At 44.1% G+C, this 21,526-nt stretch overlaps 1 protein-coding gene across 1 annotated transcript in view; it reads right to left on the bottom strand.

Annotated features, from left to right (window-relative positions):
* The window catches only part of NYAP2 (neuronal tyrosine-phosphorylated phosphoinositide-3-kinase adaptor 2), a gene marked incomplete at its 3' end in the record, with an annotated part of 127,971 nt that overhangs the window by 8,000 nt on the left and 98,445 nt on the right, over nucleotides 1-21,526 (bottom strand). The window contains exon 5 of the mRNA XM_084267522.1: nucleotides 15,660-15,763. Coding sequence (XP_084123648.1) covers nucleotides 15,660-15,763 — 104 coding nt within the window. The remainder of the gene's footprint in view (nucleotides 1-15,659; nucleotides 15,764-21,526) is intronic.

The raw sequence follows: 21,526 nt of genomic DNA, 5'->3' as shown, positions 1-21,526 counted from the left end.
AATGCAGGACCCAGCAGAAGCCCTATTTCATGTCTTGTGCTCTACAGCCTAAGTAACCCACCACTTACAAACAAGGGACAAGAATCTTTGGAACTCCAGGAATTCCCAAAGATTCGAGATTATGAGCAATTAATACTTATGCTAAAATTAAATTAGCAAATGGTTAGTAAACTTTCAGCACCTCTGATTCCAGACCTCCGGTTTCATGATTCATTGCTTCCAATTACTAAATGTCACAGTTACTTTATACAGAACCAGCCCTGTGCAAGCTGCTACGCCTCGAGTTCTCTGGTAACCTGCAGATTTCTGCTGAGGCTATCAATATAGCAAACTTGAAATGATAAATTCACCCTCCTGCTTTCCATTTTTATACTATGGCAATCAGTCTAGGTATAGATCTTCATGACCTTGCATTATTATCCTATTTGGAAACATGTATTCTTCCCATCTAAGCTGCTTTTTTCAACACCAAACAACTGTCTGAAATGTGCTCACTTGATCTGCCGTTAGTTACAGCCTGTAAATGCTGGTATGTCTAACGTGAGAGCCTGTAAGGTAACTCCTATTAGGGATATTGTGAAAAGTCTCATGCATCTCATTTACGCAGTGGATCATTACAAAGTGCATTCCTATTGAGATCACTCATGAAAAAAATCAAAGCTTAATCTATGCCTTTGCTAAGCCATAAATGCAGAACTTGAGCACCCACCATGATACATCCTGTTGTCTGCTGTAAAATAGAAAGGAAAATTCAATACTGTGTTAGGTCAGTCACAGAAGGGACAAAGGACAGAACACTTTGCTAGAGTTCAGTGACACAGAGATCTCCTGCTAACCACATCTGGCTGTACAGGACCTGCGGGGTGACACTCTGGTGTCCTAGATTTCCTTCAGAGACTGCTAAGCTGGCCTTCCCACCGCTTCCTCCTCACTGGAGGTTGCTGCTCCATCGTATGCGTGCCATAGCTGCTCGTGAGTCAGTCTTAAAGGACAGGGTGGTGTGAGGCAATGACCTCGCCGACCACTACAGCTGGCCCAGCCTATGCTCAAGTAACAACCTTCACTGCACAGCACACCTGTAGTTAGTGTTTCTTACTCTTAAACCACTGTAGGTTTGAAAAACTGGAGAGCTGAAATCTCATACTGAGGTGAACTGCCTGTTCATTAAGGAGGTGGCACGGAGCAGTGAGAGCTGCTGGTAGGCAAGATCCTTTCCTCCTGTGGATCCAACCCCTGCAGACTGCAAAAGCTGTCACGCACGAGGGACCTCAAGGCAGCAGGGTGCATGCTCCAGGTACAGCTTCTGGCCACCCACCAGAGGCCAAGAAGAACCCAGAAGTTGAACATGAAGCAATGAAAATGAGTGGAAACAAGACCAAGACTTTGGAAGAACTACGAGAAAGTGGACACCATGGCCAGTCTTAAAATTACCAAAATGTGATATGGGGACACCACAAATTCCATGAGTTACTCTATTTAATTGGACCTTATTTTTTTCCAAGATAAATACACACACGTGAGCTTCAGCACTCTTCCTACTCAAGTCTGCATTAGAACTCAAGGTTTAACTAACCTTTATTCCTGGGACACTCAAAGAGCCTCACCACGCCAGTTTGCCAGCAAAGCCCCAAAGTCTTTATATTTCTCTAGCATTTCCAAGAAAATTGTCACATGAATAGTTTTAAAATAAAAACATAATTAAGCAAATAATATATGGAGGGAGAATGCCTCAGCACTGAAAGATCTGGCACCCTCATTTCCTTGTGTTTTGCATTAGGTGATCGACATACACAAACATTGAGATGCAGACTGTGAAGTTGCTTTACAGATGAGAAACTGCGAAACATGCTCTTACATTTCTCTCTTTTTGAAGGTGAAATTGAGTCAACAGTAATTTTCTTTGATTAAATGCCATTTCTCAGGTATTGTACTGATTGTATGGAGAAAAATGTTTAGGAAAGCGTGACTGAAAACACCACTGAATGTACAGTTCATATTCTTATAGATGGTCACATCTTCCTTCTTAAAGATGCAGAAAAAACATGATTAAAAGACAGACATCTCCATTTATGATTAGTTTCTAACTCAAATTTGAAATGCAGTGAATGAACAGTTACTAGAGTTATAAACCACACTGAGTTTCTCAAGAATCCAAACATGCCAGAGTAAGGGACACCACGTCTGCTCTACTCTCCCAGCAACACCATGCAATTTCAGTTATATCAGGAATTATTAAACAATAGTGCCCAGACCTAATAGAGTCATGATTTCCTGACACGGTGAATAGCTGAGATACAGGCAAGAAACTAAGACTGGCATCTGCAGCTTTAGAAACCAGGATTCACTGGGTGCAGCAGCTCCCTGTACCTTTCTTCTGCTCAAAAGGCAATCTCTGATAGGTATGCTGCTGATCTGGTGCTACCTCACTGAGAAGGCTGACACAGAAAAGCCACAAACACCAGCCTGCTGAACCCAGGCTTTGCTTGCAGGCTCCCACACGTGAGGTGACCAGGCTAACTCAACTTAGCCTATGACAGCAGCACAGGCTGAATTCAAGGTCAGATCTCTGGAGCAGGGAAGAAATTTAACTAGCCATCATAAGAGGAATGGCTAATGACAACGCATGGCAAACACAACATTAGCCTCATGGTAACCTATACAGATGTATCACACATATTGTAAGGAAACAAACTGTTAGCCAGCAAGAAAGTGATGTTTTTTCTCTGATTATGTTCGTGTCTTAAAGTTTGGTGCAGAAATCAAGTCAGAGTCATGATCTGACCAATATTAATTCTAAAAATGTATATTGCTATTGTCCTGGCTTTTTTTTACTCCCTTCTATTGTGAATTACACAATTGTGACTATAAACCCCGGGCAGTGAATGTGTTCTTCCAGACTGTAAAAAAAGAGGTGGGCCAGCCCAGCCCAGGAGTCCACTATCTGCCACTGCCTTGCAAAGGCTTAGGATCAGGCCACTGGCCCACAAACACCCAGTTCCATCAGCAGGATGTGGCCCTTCTCCATCCTGTGTTTTGTTGAGCGAAAGCATTCCTTGGACATTCCATTTATAGCTTATGAGTGAAATGGGAATTTGCTGTTGACATGAACGAGGTCAAAACTTAACCCCGTCACTTCAAATTAAAAAATGAAAGGATTTGCTATGCTGCGATTTTAGCCGGGGTGAAGGCTCTTCATAGCAGTGGCTCTGTGATCCTCCAAGACCCTGAGCTCCTTCCCACATGCAGAGCTGCCTTCTGAAGAGTTTTCTGAGCAGCTGCTGCCACTCTGCTGCAGTAACTCACTACGCACTGCGGCTGGTCCGGCTGGACAGGGTAACAAACACCACGACAAAATTAACTGTAAGGGAAAGACATTTGTCACTCCTAAGACTCCAAGAAACACACGGGATTGCCACTGGAGCCCCAATTCAGTGAACAGCTGAAAACACACGCTTGACTGGGAAACAGGTATCAGTCGTCCCCCTGACTTACAGGGACACTTGGCTGTTTGAGACAAGCCGGTGCCTCGCCACCTCAGGCCAGCTGACCGAGCAGCCTCCATACAGTTGTGTGGGGATCAAGAATAATTTTACAAAGGGCTAATAAATGATTGTTTGCTGGTTTAGTAAAGGCCTAATCCATCGGCAATTATGTGTTACTGTGGACTGCAGATCGTAAGAGGTCTGACAAATGGTGTCTGTAATATTGACTTGTGAAGTATGATAAATTCAGCCGTTCCTGAGGCTCACCTGCACTGGAGAAACTTTTCTTTCCAGCTTACAGCCTTTCTATATGCAGCATTTATACATGCAAGATGGGTCAACCCGCTGAGTAGTGGATCCCAGAGCTGGGATTTTCAGCACAGGAGTCCAGCTGGTTAAGGGCATTTCTAAACCCAGGAGCCCTTGACCAGCGTAAGATACAGAGAACCAAAATGGGTTACCAAACGTTTCCAACCACAGAAACACAAACACCTTTGCAATTTTGGATCTGTTCCAGTATTTTTTCTGAAGAACTGGAAACCTTAAAACTAGTAAAAAATAATAATCTTTTACAGTTCTCATTTAAAATACATGATGTTTTTATTTTCATTGTTTAACAAGACAAAACGTGAATAAAAGTAGGTTATCAAAAGAGGGTGCTGGCATTCATACTTCCTTATAATTGGCATACACATAATGTATATGAATAGCCACACATTTCTAGTGAAAGACTATGAACAAACACACATACATATACAGAGATATATAAACATACTATACATACATACATGAGTGAATATACATATTTATGTGCATACAGTATACAGACAAGATACTATACAGGTACAGTAAGTGCAATATACTGTATAAGGCTATACAAACACCGACAGGTTCTGATGAGATGGCATGAGAGGAAAGCTTGGGTGGTTTGTGAGGTAACGCAGACAGTGGGGAAAGCCCTGCTGTTCCGTGCCATGCTCTACGCAGGGGGCACACACAGCTCCAACAGAAACATGGTACATGGCGTTGGGTTCAGACACAAAAGAGGTGAGACAAGTGGGAGCGCCTGGGGGTCACTGAAATGAGGATGAGCAGACAAACAAGGCTGTTCTACCTAAGGTACAGAACGTCTGGTTCATTCACAGAGAAGGCCTATATATAAACCCATGCTTTCATAAATTCATGCCATTTTTATTTCTATTTTTTTTCCTTTAAGAATATTATAAAATTCTTGCCCTGAGTTAAACACAAAAACACACAGAAAAGAGGGGGGAAGAAAGGAAATTGCATGCTTCTGGGTTGGTTTTTTAAATTATTTCTTTTAACCAAGGCACAATGTCTTCAATAGTGGTTGCAAGACCATTTGAAATAAACTTAGCAATTACTATTGTTCTGGTACTGCATCCTTCTGAATGTGACTAAACTAATTGTTTGCACACAAAAGTCTCAGAACAAGTTTTGAAGTGAATTTACAAGTTTCAGAAGAGAATAAGTAAATTTATGAGAAATGCCTTAAAGAGAAATTCCCTGAAGAGGAAGGAATGCTACCAAATTAAATTCCCTTAAAGGCAACTTACTGATGATCAGACCGAAATTATTTCAGATAGATTACATTACATATTTGTTTAGCAACTGTAAGTTGTTACCTATTTTTAGTAGAACCATGTACAATGCTGTGAGAGCAGCTAAAAATGAGATTAAAACCTTCCAAATAACTGTTATTTTCCCATTGCAGGCGGGACAGGACAGTGATCTCACTGATTCAGTGTGTTGTAAACTAAGAGTTACAGCTTAGAAACACTTGTTCTGTTATACTGTAAGACTTTCAAGGTAGACCTTCACTGACCCACGTAAGTCTTTTACTGGAAATATTAGTTACCTGTCTCTTATTCACATATTAAATCCTCCCTACCCACATACAACTCTGACTCTAGAAGAGAGGTCTGGGTGCAAAGGCTCCTGTGCTTGGCTGCTGTCCCCATGTCCTCACCAACTTGTCATCAAGTTGCAGGGGGCTCTGCAAAGTACCTTACCCCCACTGTGCTGCATCAGCTGCAGCATGTCCCCCCATACAATTCCCTACTGAGCCAAGACTATTTCTTGAAAAACACACCATCCCAACTCTGTCAAAACCACATCACACAGGTGAGATCTTCTCATGCCTTGTCCTATGCCCTTTAAAGAAATTTTAAGTCCCAATCTGAGAAACAACCAGGTAAAGACAATAAAAATTGTTGAATAAGAAGTGGAAAACCTCATAAATGCTATATTTCATTCTTTGTCAGAATATTGTTGTATTTGAAAAGTTTCAACAAGTTCTGTGAGGAAACAAGCCTCTTTCTGTACTCTGCTGGCAGGCTTACGAAGCCTGTGCAAGAGCAAAAAGGGATCACAGTAAGGGAATGGGATATTGTTCCTCTCACTCTCTTCCATCACAGCTGAAATAGTGTCAGCAATGCCAACACTCAAAGGTGGGGAAAGGGATGAAGACAGACTCTAGGTCTGGTGGTCAGAGACTGGTCACTCTGTTCCCATCTCTGATACCCTCCTCCTGCAGCATCACTTTTCCTACAGCTGACCTACTTTCACCCATCGCTTCTTCCTGACACGTCTTTTTTGTGCCTAAACCCCATGCTACTGGTATGGAGAAGGAGAGCCATCACAGCCATGGACCTACCGCCACAGCAGTGCGTGCTCAGACCCACCTCGCCTCAGCTTCCCCGTGCTGAGAATCAGAGGCCACTTTGGTGGTGCGAGGGCTGCCGGGCACACACTCTCTCATGCTCCTAAATCAGAGCCCTGGCAAAGCAGGACCCAGCAGTGCAGTGACCTGCTTCTGCTGCATGACCAGCCCAGCTAAATGCTGAAGAAAAGATGTTGGGACAGCAGCAGCAGCAGGGCTGTCTGCCAACAGAATATGGCTTTGACACATTTGCTTCTCATGCCAAGCAGTCAGGCGTGCCTGGGAGGTGAGGGACTATGGATGTGGCAATTCCATCCACTTCCAGGTTTGTGTTTGCTTTCTTTTTTAATAAGCGTTCTCTATTTGCAGTTTATATATTTAGAAACAATCCGTGCTGCTCTGGACCCATGCTCTGATTATGTAAGACCAGAGTCAAGCTGGAACTCAGCACAATGCAATGTGGAGCCTGCCCTCAAGCATTAACATTCTTGGTGTTGCTCTCATCCAAAATGTTGACAGCATATTTAGCTGGACTGACGACAGCAGCATTTTGCTTTCGTGTGTGCGAGATACTTGTCCTTGCAGGAAAATAAATAAATAAATAAATAAATAAATAAATAAATAAATAAATAAATTCCTGTGTAAAGTAATCCAAGCGCTCCCTCTCGTGGGCATAGGGCTCTGCTGCACTCCATGGAGCACTGAAACCCAAACCCTCACAGAACGGCAGCAGCGCAAACTCCCCAGACGGCTGAGGAACACTTCAGGACACAGTTCAAGCCCGACACCTCTGTCTAGGTGGTGGCAGCCAGTATGCTGACGCATCCCTGACTCTGGTGAACATTTATTTGGCCTGAGCAAGAAGGCAAAAGCTTCTGGCTCTGGATGATTCAATTTTTCAAATGCACACAGGCCAAATGCCAGTCAAATGCAGACATGATCTCTAGGTAAACATTGGCCCATGTCCCACCAGTGAAGTGCTTGTGCCACAGGTTTCTCTCTGTACCCCACCATGAGTTCTTCCATGTCTGTCCATCCCCCCAGGTAGGTCCCAGAGGAGTTTCCTCCTCCCAGCTACTTACAAAACCAGCATCCAGAAAATTCAGTCTATGTCTGCATTCATTTGGGTTTGCCTACACAGCCGCTGAAGACTTCTCCACTGGAGGAGCAGAACTTCTCCATGAGATGCCCATTTGAGAGACATACATAATCTGTAAAATATGCCTAGTAAAATCTACCTGGTTTTCCCATTTTAGACATTCAAATACATTTCCTTGTAATTAGTGGCATATAAAACTAATCAAAATCACTGCCAAAGATACAGTAGATTGCACCCCAAATAGCTCTTCAACTAATTTCACAAATACGATTATGCGATTCCTGACAGTCACAGACTTGCAGATCTACCCCCATTGGCAACTGCTCACTTTCTCATCTATTACACTGAGCTTACAAATCCTTGGGGTAAGGACAGCCTTTGTTCTACATTGTCTACCAACACGGGGACTTTATTTATGACCATGACTCTCAGACACCACCACAAACGTTATTGAGGCAGAATCCCAGTGGGCAACATGAAGCCGTCTTTGGATTCAGTGATTATCCCAAGCCTTATTAAAGGTGATGGGTAAACATAAGGAGCAATTAGGTCCCTTTAAGGGAGTAGTTTCACAGGCAAAAATAGAAGGTACCGTTTAAAGCAATAAATAGTGTATAGAAAGTCCAGACCAAAACCCCATGGGACTCTGATTACAGAGTGAGATGCATGGGACTGTTCCCACACTGTGGACACACAGTTTGAATGAAGAAAAAGATCAAGTATCAACACTTGGCATTTACACACAGGAAGAAGAAGAAAATGATTGCCACCTTCCCATGAATTGTTTCATGTTTCACTATTCTACATCCAAAATACACAACAGAATTTCAAAACTTGAAAATTAGAGGAAAAGAGGGACACAGAAAGCCATACCAGAGTGGCAATTAGCACAGTAGTTCGATATTCACTTTGAATGAGTCCATCTCCCCTGAGATCTTCAACCAGCAGTCAAGGGGGATCTTTTTTCCCTTTGACTGGGAGAGTAAGTATGTTGTTTCATTGCAAATCCTTCTGCATTACTAGAACCACAAAAGCAGAACCACTAGTTTGATCACAGAATCACAGAATGGTCTGGGTTGGATGCTACTTTTGGGTTGCAATTTATCAAGGAGTGCATCTAGCAAAGATTTACAGTGGATCTTGGTTTATAGGTGCTCGTTTTTCAGCATCAGAGTTCATCAAATGCAGCAGTCAGGAACCCAGCCCATCTAGGACACGGGGTGTTTACTGACTGCTCTGAACTCTTGTACATCAGGGCAGAGGAAAACAGCAACTTTAGGCTGAGAATAATCCAGGAGCACAGATGCTTTGTTTATGCTCACACAGCAACGTAGAGCCCAGACGCTTTCAGACGCACATTTGCCAATTAAAGCATGATAATGTCAATTCATCAGGGAAGCACTTTGTCTAGGTGCCTTCAGAGTAATTATAGCCATAATAGTAACAATTTACCCCCTCACATTCATTAATTACAGGGCCAACACAATGCTCACAAAGCATACAGGGACTCTAATACCCTCCATGCGCACCGCTGAGGCTGGAGGCATTAAGAGCTGGCCTTCTGGTATTTAGTTGACCCCGTAGTTATTCATGAACTTAGGCACAATACAAATACTCAGCCACGTTGCTGGAGAGTGCTCAGTGCTGGTGGAAATTCAGCACTGAGTTACCACTCTGAAGCCTTGTAGATTTCTCACAGGGAGCTGGTGCTGCACTCAAAGTACAGGGTATGGCTCTAAGGATGCCCGTGGACAGCAGCCAAACCCGTGTCCCAGCTTCTCCTCTGCCATACTTCCCCTTCACTGCTCGCTGGGTTTCGACTGGGGCAGTTATCCCACCTGCCCGGCACTGTTCGGCTGGAGCTCGGAGTTAAACAATGGCTGCTGGCATCAGCCTTAACGCCACAGCGCTTTAACTGCGTGTCGGCTGCGGCCTACGCATCGGGTCTGAAACGTTAACGCGCCCGCGGTGTGGGAGAAGGCGGGAGGTCGGGCAAGGCCCCTCCCGCCTCCGTCCAGCCCGGCTGGGTGCGGGCTGCGGCGGCAGCACCGGGAGGGAGCGGGGCTCGCAGCGGCGGCTGCACGCGGTTCTGGCGAGGCCCTGACTCCAGCCGGCAGCTACAGCACGACCCCAGCAGTCCCGCCCTCCTGAAAGCGGACGCTCTCTCGCGAGCAAATTCGGGCGAAGTTCCCGTAAGACGAGGACAGGCGCCACCCTTCCCCCTTCCCTGAGCCGCGCGTTATCGCTGGCCGGGCCACGCAGCAGCCCCCGAGCCGGGCACAAGGACGCTGATCCCCCCAGTCCCGCCCGGTGGGGATCAGCGTCCCCGCGGAGCGACGCGCCCCGCCAGGCCCGACGGGGAGCCGCACGCTCTGCTGCCGCCAAGCGGCGCCAGCGGCTCGCCGAGCCGCGCCTCCTGCCCGGCGCGGCGCGGCCTAGGCCCGGCTTCCCTCTCAAGCTGGGCCCGCAGCCCGCAGCCGCAGCGGGATACAAACGCGGGCGGCCTCTCACACAGCACCGAGCTGCCAGAGGCGTCCCGCCCGCGTCGCAGCCTCAGCCCAGTCCCACTGGCCCCCGGCCCGCGGGGCAGCGCTGCCCCAGGCGGGCACCCTGCTTCGCGTTTCCCACCTTGGGAGGAATAAAGCTTTTCAAATGCTTTTTGCATTTTCCAAACTGCTCGTTCTGAACAGCTCTTAAAGTGCGTTTTCGTCCAGGGCCTCTCTGGCACAGAGCTGGGCAATAAAGAGGGTATTTTCTCATGTTCTTGCTGAACATAAACCAGTGTGCACTGTACCTATCTCACACCAACTGGAAATAAATAGGACAAAACCCTTTCAGCTGCATACTTGAAGTCGAAAATCTGTCTACATCCCTACCTACATCAATATATAAAAAAGCTATGCTAGAGGTAGCACAATCTCTCGCTTTCGGGGCTCTGCAAAGCTTGGCCTTCTGTTCCCTTAGAACAGCCCCCTTCCTTGGGGCCAAACCCCCAGTCCTAGAGCCAGCCCTCCCACCCCAACATACCAAAACCACCACGTTATTTCAAAGTTTAACCTAGCTGTGTTACCTCAGAGCTTCTCCCTAACACTCAGCACCCGTAGATTATGTATTAAAACAGAAATGTCTATTACCTAGCAATGGAAACGTTAACAACTCTTACCTGTTCAGTGATAAATGTCCAGGAGCCTCTGGCATGCACAGGCCAGAAGAGATCTGAGCCAGCTTTCCACAACCCACCTCCTAATTAACCGAGGTGGTTAAATTAGGAGGACAAATTACCAGGTTGTCTGAGGTAACAGACATGCAGCTCTGCACAGTCACTGAGGGCTTATATAGGTGAAACCCCTCTGCAAGTGCCTCACTTCACAGAACCCACAGGGAACCTGTATCATCCCCCTCACTTTGACATCTCAGAGGTAGGTAGGATAAGATCTCAGGTAAAGATTATACTCGGTCCTTCTACAAGTCTGTCCTATTATTTAGCTACCTAAATGTGAACTTAAGGAGCCCACGTATATCTGAATTTTCAGCTGTCACAGATACATGCCTAAACTATTGATGCATTTCACTTCATTTAGTACAAGACAATAATTTTGTGTTCAAGTCCATCCTGTGAATGGGAGTCCTTTCCCCTTTGCTGTATTATATTCAGCTTGTCATGTTCACTGATGGGGTCACATTTGGGAAGACAAATGCAGTTTCAACTAGCTGGGTGCTCAGGGAGGTACCAAGCAAGTAATAAACTAAGCTGAATTTTAAATTTTTTTTTAAATAACCCACAAAATATGTCAGCATTGATTTTGACATATTTTCTAGCTTTTTCCTCATTCCTTCAATGCAAGTTGAAACTTCTTAATTCATAGCTGTCCATGTATCTTCATTCCTTCCTCTGAGTTATTCCTTCTAATCTCAGCATGGTCTCTGGATTTTACTTTGATCATCACTGTAAAGTTTAAATCTTCTTTCCTTGCTTAAATTAGAGCTAGATATCACTGCCTGGTCCTCCCCACAAGAAGACACCAGACCTTAAGAGGCATGCAAACCTTCAGAATTAAGATAGCATACCTCAGGGAGACAACAGTAAAGGACAGTGCTGTCTTCCTGCTGAAAAGCAAGTAACAGGCAGCATGAGGAGAGGCTGCACATTTGCAGATAAGGTACACAGGTTTGTGGAAATCTGTCAGAAAACAGGCTCTGCTTTGCAGAAAAGCTGAGATACCACATCGTAACTCGCAGGAATTTTCTTTTCAAAGGCTGTATTTTGCTTCAGACTGTGGATCTTCATGGCAAACATGCACTCACATGCTGGTGTGCAACTTAATACATGTGATTTTCCGACAGCTTTCTACATGTTGATGAAAAAAACCTTCACTTTGCAAAATTCATTTGCAGCAAAAGACTTAAATATAGTTATATTGGCTCCTTTTTTCTTAAAATAGAAAACAGTGGGGTTTTTTGGTGTGCTGAAGACTATTTTGGAGAGGTCCAGCAGTGACCTAGAGATGACTACATGTACATTAGAAACAGAGATGCAGGATGCTCTGCTCTCCAGCAGCAGGACTCCACAGTGCAGGTTGCTGGAAGTACTTTCTTCTTTTGTGACAGACATGCTCGGTGCACGTGTGTCCTGTATGTGACAGGGATTTTTGAGTCCATCCATGGAGTATAATCCTTTGTTACCCTGAGGTGAAGATGTGGGCAATGACAGGATGCAGGGAAACATTGCTGTCTTCCAGTGACACCTGTGCCTCCAAATACTACTTGCTCTACCCAGGTGAATGATTTTGTTCTCTATGGGGGTCCCCTGATTGGGCAGAGCGTTTGTCACTGCAGGGTGAAACACCTTGCCATGCCTGCTACACAAGTCTCGAGCACCAGCACAGAGGCTCCAGCAATATGGGTGATGGGTTACTTACCCAGGCACCCTTGGACCATGTTTATTCTACTTTACAGACCTCACACAGTGCTTAACTTCTACTGCTGTCTGTCCACTTGGATGGCTACAATCCATACCTGTATTCTTTTCAATTTAAAGGCCAAGCTCAGATAGACTTTCACGATTTCTAATTTTATTTACACATTTCTTATCTCTAAGATATAAATTACTGTACTTTCTATAATATTTTTGTCATTCCCTGTAAGCTCTCTGCTATCACTAGAGAACCTTTACAAGGCACTATATTCTGTGATGTCTAGAACACTTTTTTGCTACTTACTCTCCTCTATTTAGGATGTGTATATTAAGATGTGTATTTAGGGAATATAGCTATATGCCACTTCTGTAGCTCAGATATATTTGTTGCTTCTGCTATATTACAGTTCCAGGCTCTCCCCTTGAATTCCTCTGCTACTTCCTTTATTTCTTAAATTTTGTCCTCAGACAATCAGTAACTTCAGTTCCGAGATAAATCGACATTTATCTTTCAGTTTAAACTGAAACCTCCTGCAACCAGCTCTTTCAGAATGACCTGGCCATTTCCCAGAGCCAAGGACAGAGCAGCATGCTCTCACCTGGCTCAGCCTGTTGGTAACTGCTGGCTGCTGCTAAACTGCAGAAATTTGAAGTGTCTTCCATCAGAGAGCAGCCACATAATTCATCTCTGCTCACAAGCTTCCTCTGTCTATAAGTGACCACTGCAATGCTTACCATCAATACACCATAAGTTCTGTGAATACCAAGTGTTGAATCCTCATAATCCTGCACCAGTAAACAAACAAAACCCAAGGCACACAGGAGCTAAATGTCAGTAGTTACATAATTAGCCAATATTTGATTGGAATGATAATTTAGGTTTTCTTAGATTGGACCTATTTTTAATCACCAATCATCCTCACCACTTCCATGAATGATTCTGTATGAAAAATTAGGGGCCTTGAGGGCTCAATTGTAATTCTGTTTTTATACCCCAAGCTAAACATTTTGAAAAATACCAGTTTGGGGTCCATGAAGATTTGAGATAGGCAATTAAAAGTAATCTGCACTTTCCCAGATTTTATATCCCTTTGAGAACGAATGTGAGCTATGCCCATCTCATCAGCAAAGAGGTGGATAGCAGGATGCATTCTCTTCATCTTTTGGAAAGCCTAACTGCTGATTACAATGTGGTTAAAGAAGCCAGTATCAATGCAGTCAATAGCCACAGCACACAAAAATAAACATCCTGTATGTCACACACTGTCAGAATGAGCTAACAACTCAGGCGTTTCCAAGCACCTTTCACCTGCCATAGATTATTTGCTCATTAAGATAGAACGGGCTTATAAAGAGCACAAAGTAACATTTGTATCTGCCATGGAGATAAGAATTTTGTCATTCCATTAGAGTCAGGGTCAAATCCACACCTCAAGAAAATTATGCCATCATAATAAATGGCAAATTAATTGATAGACAGTGAGAGATTGGCAGCTGGAAAGGAAGACTTACAGGGAGACAAGGCTTTTACTAGTTTTTCTTGATTTTCATGAAGCCACGTCCATGCCATACATTATTCAATTAACAAGATCACCCTCTACAGTCACTTGAAAATTCCTCTTATCGTCTTTGTTCCTTTCTTCTGTATGAAGTGAGGTGGATTTTTCCTCCACAGTTTCAGTGAACCCTGTCTGCAGCTTCTAAAAGGCTCATTATCTCTTCTATCACATCAGCTTCTGCTTTCAAGGCTTATTGTTTAGTTCTTAATATAAACTGAAAGACTAAAATCCCTTCAAAACACCCAAGGTGCCTTTGCCACCGAGTAACCAGCAAAGCATCATGTCTGCTGCAAGACCCATTTAATCAAAAATCATATACTACATGAACACTAGGACACTCAAAATCTTTGGAAGCACAATTACCCTAATTTCTTCCTTAGATGAAGGAACACTTGACATGGTATTTAAATGGGCTTTCATTTTGAATCTCCATTACAGATTTGATTTTCTTATGGAAAACATGCATTAGAAATGTGCAGGGTCCTGTTGGCTGCTGCATCCCACTGGGCTCAGAAGCAACACAGTAGCATCAGTTGCCTGCTGAAGAATTTAAACCTGTATGGTCTAGGCTACCCAAATACAACCTTCCTAACAAGTAGCTGTCTGGACCGAGTAAGTCGACCAGACTCTTCTGGTGTCTACTGCGGTCAAGACCTTCTAGAAGCAACTCTCCAAGCTACAAACAACTTAAATATGTAATTATTGCAAAGAAGTCCTCAGGGAGTTTGCCACTCAAATCTCATTGACATTCAATAGGATTATGGGGACTAACTCCCTAAATGCCAATCGAAAATTTACCATCTAAGCAAGAGAGTGAGTGTGCACACACACACACACATATATATATATGTCTGCCTGTGCACGTGCACACGCATGTTACGTGCCAGTGCGTGTACATCCCCCACACGTACAAGCGATACAGCACAGGAGCGCTTGACAGAGAAGCTTGACAGAAGGCATTCACATTTTGTTTAAGTGAAACCTCTTCTCTCAATTGCTACTCTCAGCAGTTAGTTCTGTCAAACTAATAATACAGGTCTGCGCAGCAAAATGATACAATATCAGGATTAGCATATAAAATAAAGGTAAGTATAGGTTTCCCGTGTCTTTATTTCTTTTCCGTTTTCTCACTATTGCAGAAATTTGCCAAACCCAAACACTTTTGCTTCTTTCTCAAGTGTCTATGTGGCATTTTTGTTACGGATGAGGAAAATAAAAGTTCATCTTGTTTAAGATACGGGGAGATATTACTCCTTTGATTTGGTTTTTGATTCCTAACAACATACAATAAACATGACTACAGTGGACTATTTAACAGTCCTGTAAGCATTGCGTGGCCTATAGCTGAAGGGAGTCTAGCTGCCTTAACTAAACAAAATAACTTGCTGTAAGAGCAGTTTTCAGGACAGTGATAAATCACAGTGTAATACAATCATGCATTAAGCTCAAAACAAATGTGAGACTGGCACAAATATTAAAGTACAACTGGGCAGAAGTCAGGTATGTACAAGTCATTAACAAACATTGGTGCAAGTGCTTTAGACAAGACATTTAAAAGAAATTTACAGAAAAACAGATTAAATTTATCAAAGTTTGATAAATTTTAAAGACAGTAAAAAAGTACAGAAAAACATGAAAAAATAAAAAACCCAGCCAATTCATACAGTACAGTTTTACTACATTTATATTACAGAATGAAGACAGAAAAGGATACAAGGAATTAAGAGAAAGAAAATTCTACTGGCTGTGGCCAGCGGAATTTCGTTGCCAATGAGAGATGCGCACACACAGATGCACGCACAGGAAACACAGACAAAGAACTAAAGAAATCATTTACTGTAACACATGACAGACACAGAGGTGAGAAACGTTTGGCATGTTGCAGCACATGAAGTCATTCACGATTGGCTAACGATGGTACCTGGCTCGGCTGAAGATCGCTGCCTTGCCTGAGCGGAGTGACGGATGGAGGAGGCACACCTGATGTGGACGCAGACCGACCTAATCTGCAACTTGCTTTAGGCTCTGTGAGGGAAGAGAGAAGAAAACACAGCAGTGAACAGGAGGTGGGTTGCTGCTGCAGTATGCTGACATGTGTTGGCCCCGTGATTCCCTCGAAACAGAGACTCCGGACTTGGTTTGTAGTTAAAGTCTTGGCATTTGGCTGAATCATGAACAGAAGTTGAGGTAAGAAGACAAGGGGTTAATAAAGACCCCATCCCATGTCCTGGCCTCTTTCCCCTCCTCTAGCGTCTCTGGAGCTGGAGTATGGAGCACAAGCCAGCAGTCAGGCAAGAAGTATGTACGGGAAACCTTGTTGCCAACCATTCCCCCTGCCCCCCTTTCTACTCCTCATAAAATACAGCAGGGAATCACAGCAGCTTATGGTTTCATCTCTCCATCCTAGACCTGAAGGAGATGGTAGCCCATAGACTGTGCTGAGGGAAAGCCTGAAATACCAGCAATTTAAGGAGGGCGTGGATAAAAGTGGTGAGGATGCTGTCACACTTGGGGATTTGGAATGACACCAAGAATACTTGGAAATCTGATGTTAATGGCAGTGGGTTGAGAGACAGAGGGCAGGAAGAAAGGAGAGAAATCAGAACATCAACAGTGGCAAATTCTGTGGTCAGCTCACCAGACTGGAGGTGAGTACAGAAGCAGAGGTTGCCCTATTGCCCTGCACAGCAATCACAGTTATTTCATTTCCCTTCTGCTGTTATACGAGGGCACTGCTCAAGAGTCTCCCCACTGATATCCCATGTACGTTACTACTGTTAACACAGTGACACAAAGGTGGCTGTGCAGCTCAGAAGTCCAGAATGAAGGTTTCTGTGTCAGCCATGCTAACTCCAGTGTGCTACCCAGTGTTTGACTCCCCACATCTGGTCTGGAAGAAATCCTCTTTTCCTGAGCAAAGGGTCTGCCTGCTTCCGCCCAAGAAAAGTATTTGACCCTGCGTTTCCAGTTTATGGCTGAGGAAATATCTCTCAAGCCATGACTTCTGCCTCATGAATCTGTTTCTTTTCCTCATGGTTTATGAGCCTTCCTCCCAACCCTGCTCCTGTCTTTCCTATTTAGTGGGCAAACACTGAGACAAGGACATTTGCACGCAGCAAACACACTTTGTACAATAATAGACTCTCAATTTTAGCACTGATAGTGCTGCTTTACTGTGAAAAACAGGAAATTATAATAATACCATGCATCTTTACAACAGGCTTGAAGAATTCCTCCTATTCAATCTCATGTTTTCAAGGAGCAAAGCAGCACCTATGCCTCCTGCAATCCTGGTTTAGCAGGTTTGCCTTTGAAGCACGTGTTTTCTCACATATCTCTTGTTTCTGTCTCTCTGAAGCATATTTTCTCACACCTCATTTACACTGCTGCTTTGTCAGTGTTTGTTTTATACTAACATCTCTCTTTCCTACTCAGATCTCTAGTATCATCACTAGCCACTGGTCAGGCCATTATTTGAAAGGAATAAGATGTCCATCACTGGCACATCCTTGGGGTCACTTAGCACTTCTTGGAAACCTGAGGACTGCCGGCACATTAGGCCACCTACCAGTGCTGAAAGGTGTTCTCCCACTCTCACTGATGCTTTTTCATTGTCACCTTAAATGCTCATTTTCCTGGGATGTTTCAGAATTCAGTAGGGTATGGAGGAGAGCTATCCACTTAAGCTGGAGCACTTATACCAATGAAAGCATCTGTATGGGGGAATATTCATCAACTAAATATTAATAGGTTGGTTAACATCCAGCTGGCTGAGCAGCAAAAATATTTATGCTGTTCGACAAATGCATTATTCAATTCACTCATTCCTAGTCAGTCTGTAAACACCACAAGTCAGCACGGCAATGAGCGTGCAGAAAGGAGCAGACAGATCTCCCCATAACCTTGCATTTTGTACATAATCTGTTGTTTTGCTTATTTTTGGACTTGGGCAGTTATTCTGAAGGTTTGATTAGATTTTTTTTTTTGTTGGGGTTTCACACTGTCTGCATGCTAGATTTCTTTCAGTAATATAGATATAACAATGGATGTCATGTCTGTTCCCTCCTGGAATTTTGCTGGGGTTTCAGAGAGGACAAGAACTGGGCTTTTTCTGGGGTTGTTTTTCCCTGCTGCAAAACAGCAACTCTGGTTTTGGTGTGACAAGCAGAAGCAGACACCCACCATGTAAAAAACTCCACAGCACTGTCTGCCATTGCTTCTGAATTGTTTTCTTTGCATTGGGAAAACGGAGAAAAGTGTCATAATTTCCAATTTGGATATATGTGCAACAACAAAAGATTACCATTTCCTTGCCAAAGAGACTCCTTTAATCTGGCATCAAAGAAATAAAACCTATCACACAGAGACCAAGTATTAGTTCCTTTATCTCCCTGTAATATATATTACAGTATTAAGGAAACTATTGCCATTTCCATGGTGATCCTCACCAAAAGACATTTCAGAAATGGCCCCATCTAGCTGCTTTGTTTTAAGTTAGGAAGCTGGGTTATGTAGTGAAAGGGAAACGTGGGGCTTTTTAATAGCCATTCCATTGGTCTCAGTGGGAATATTTTTAGACCAAATACTCAATTCTTCTGTAATTAGTGCTCTGAGTAACATCTTCACACTGCACACTACTGTAGAGAAAAAATACCCATAAACAGGCTGTTGCATAAGTGATGCCCCCTCACTGCTCTGCGTTCTGCCGCACGTTGTGTCTCAGCTGTGGACAGCTGATTCACTGCACTGAGGCTAACTGGGCTTTGATCACTACAAAGTAGTAATGAGCACTCCAAACAATAACTTCTGCTGTGGGCAAAAGCAGTAAGAGGTCTTTTTGCATAATTATATCCACCATCCAGTGACATAATTTCAGTATCTACCTCTTGGTTTTCATGGTTTAAATGGTCATTTCAGCTTGCCTGCAAGGCCTGCGTACTGATACTGATACTGATTCGGGTTCTGAAATGAAAATGAGATTTCCTATTTACTGCTGGGACTCTTGAGGGAAGAACAAGTTCTGCCAGCAAATCTCAGGGACTGTTTCTTGTGTATAATTCATATTTATCTCATGAATGCTACTGAGACAGCTCAGTGTTTACATCTGAAATGAGTAGTCTTGAGACTTCTTGAGAAGTCCCCTTTGTTTCAGAAATTCACAGTGTGGAGCAGTTTTATCAGCCAGCCTGATAAGCACATAGGGAATGCTTTGTAGATATCCACCCTGTGAGGAGGATCCATTTGCTCAGGGTCCATGGTAGTGCAAGCAAAAATACACCCACGTCCATACTCATGAAGTCAGCCTGGCACTCCATCTCTGCACTGTGAGGGTGGATCCCCCAGTTCTACATCCCATGTGTCTGAAAGAGGGTTCCAGAGGCTGCACTCCAAACACAGGACCATCTCTGCATCCACAGCTACGAGCCTTTTGATACTGCTGTGTGCCATTCAAATGGTGACAAGGGCCAACAGCCTACTGCCTGCCAAGCTAGGGAACTTGCAGGCATCTGTCTGAGTGCTTTCCTGGACGGGGGCCAGGGGATGCAGGGCACTTGAGTAGCCATTAGATGCCTGTTGTGATCAATGGGCAGCATGAGGCTTGAATTCAGCAGATTGTTTGGGGTAGCTAGAGAGCTGCACAACATATCTAGCTGTGTTACACACAAAAGATGTTCATAAGATCCAGTTGCTATATTTAACTGATGGAACTTGGGTGGTATTATTTTTTGCAGCTTCAAATGAAGCATCCCTCACACTGTGCTATTCTACAAAGAACGTGCTGCTCACTACGTGCCTGCACCACCTCCAGATGAGGTGCTGAGGCTGTGTAATGCTAGCAGGGGATGGCAGGTCAGCTGTGTCTCTGTCCCCTGTTATGTCACTCACAGCAGCCACAGGACTCCCACTGATGCTAGTGGTTGGGACCAGAGCCACCCCAGCACGAAGCGGGCTCGCACACAGAGTCAGCTGCAATGGGACCAGCATTACTGGACTCTCGGGTTTAAGCTGAGTCCTGACAATGCCAGTAGGATTACACATGGACGTAAGCAAGCAGGCAGCCCTGAGGGACAGCGTAAAGGATGAGGCTTCTAAGAGAAAATATCCAACACAGAAATGCAGGCTTCCCAATCACAAATAGGATTGCTTTAAAGTTGTGTACTTAATTATGTATTTAAGCACCCACATAAATGACCTGTTTTCCAAGAGTGCAAGCGCTGTCAGTGTAACTAGAGATATAGAGCCTTGGCTGGATGCATTTGGGGCAGAGGGTGTTGTTGGATTTTCCTCAATAAAGCAGAGTGCTGAAATGTGACAAGATTTTATGGAAATATTTTCGATCAGTTTTATAGCAACGTGCTATGGCTTTCTATATTCTCCAGAAATACAACAGCTCTGTATGATTTTTATTTTTGGATCTTAACAGGAAGAGTTCTTTTATTCATCCAGGGAAGGCTTCATTCTGCCTATCCTAATCTTAATTCAAAAAAATACTCTGGCTGTCACTTACATTGGAGAAGCTTCTTATCCTGTCACAGTCTCTTCTTTGCACATGAAAAGAGAAATATTGCTTATTTGCTACAGCTGCCAAGAAGCACATTTTGAATTAAACAAGGCAATGTGACAGGCTGAGAGTAATCACATGCAAAGAAGAAGAAAAAAAAAAGGAAGAAAAAGAAAATATGCATACTAAAATAACGAATCACACCTATTGTCATCAGACTGGCCTGGCCATGTTGGTGTCCTAAAAAGAGATGAGTAAGCTGAAACATAACTTGAAATTATGAAAGCTTAAGGTGGAATAAACTATGTAGTATTTGGTCACTTAACCCGCCCCCCCTGTATTTAGGACTCCACCTGCAGAAGCCATTTAGTGCTGAAACAGCACAGCAGCATGTCAAACTGAACCTGTGGAACTGTGTTACCAGATACCTGTAGGTCAAAAGCTTAGCAGGTCTCAAAACCAAGTCAGGTAATGAGAAAAACCATGTCTGTACTAGATCTGGCATGTTTAAATTTAAGATTTGTTCTGAACTGTCACATCTGGGGTCTCTGTCAGTGAATGAGGCGATGAGGTAAGGAAAAATCATGTCCCACTGGCAGTGGTTTGTCTTTAGAATTTCTTGCTGTCTTTCTCTGAAGCTTGTGGCAGGGCTACTGTCAAGCTTGGGGCCCTGGATGAAGGGGACAACTGTGCATTGCACCAGTTCTGCAACACCACTTCTGCAGAGAGCAGCATGTACTTTGGCAGGCAGGCTCTGCTCTGCCCCACACCCTGGGGACCACACACAAGGTGCACTGCCCCTGTGCCCTCACTGTTCAGCTCCCTGTACTGCTGGGTTTACTTTAGGTGACAGGAGCTGCTAGGGGAAAGCTTCTGTGCAGAGATCATGGGTGACCAGTGCTGGCACGGTCTGGAAGCATCGTATTCTGGGCTGGACCTTGTTGCACAGGCTGCCCAGTAATACATACTGCCCGGAGTAAGTTGCCTTCACTTGGAGAATCCTTGAGGATTTAGTAAGAGTGATATCCTGATATTGCCTGTGGGGAGACAATTTAGGGCTTGGTGGGAGTACTCAGTGTCTTTGAGCGAAGCAGCCCTGGCCAGCAGGAACTGGTACTCTCCTGCTGCTCCCTTCTTGTACCAACGTATGTGTCTTGCACCTGGGGCTTCACAGGCATTGCTCCTTTCCCAAAGAGCTTGAACTCCACTGTTACTTTTGCAAATCGGCAGTGCTAGCCAATAATTCCAACGAAGGGGGAGAATTTACTCCCTTCCTGATTATCTGC

This window comes from Gallinula chloropus, assembly GCF_964237585.1.
Source record: "Gallinula chloropus genome assembly, chromosome: 8".
In the NCBI taxonomy this organism is placed as follows: domain Eukaryota; kingdom Metazoa; phylum Chordata; class Aves; order Gruiformes; family Rallidae; genus Gallinula; species Gallinula chloropus.
The sequence above is the reverse complement of the archived record's forward strand: the minus strand, read 5'-3'. Positions and strand labels throughout refer to the sequence as shown.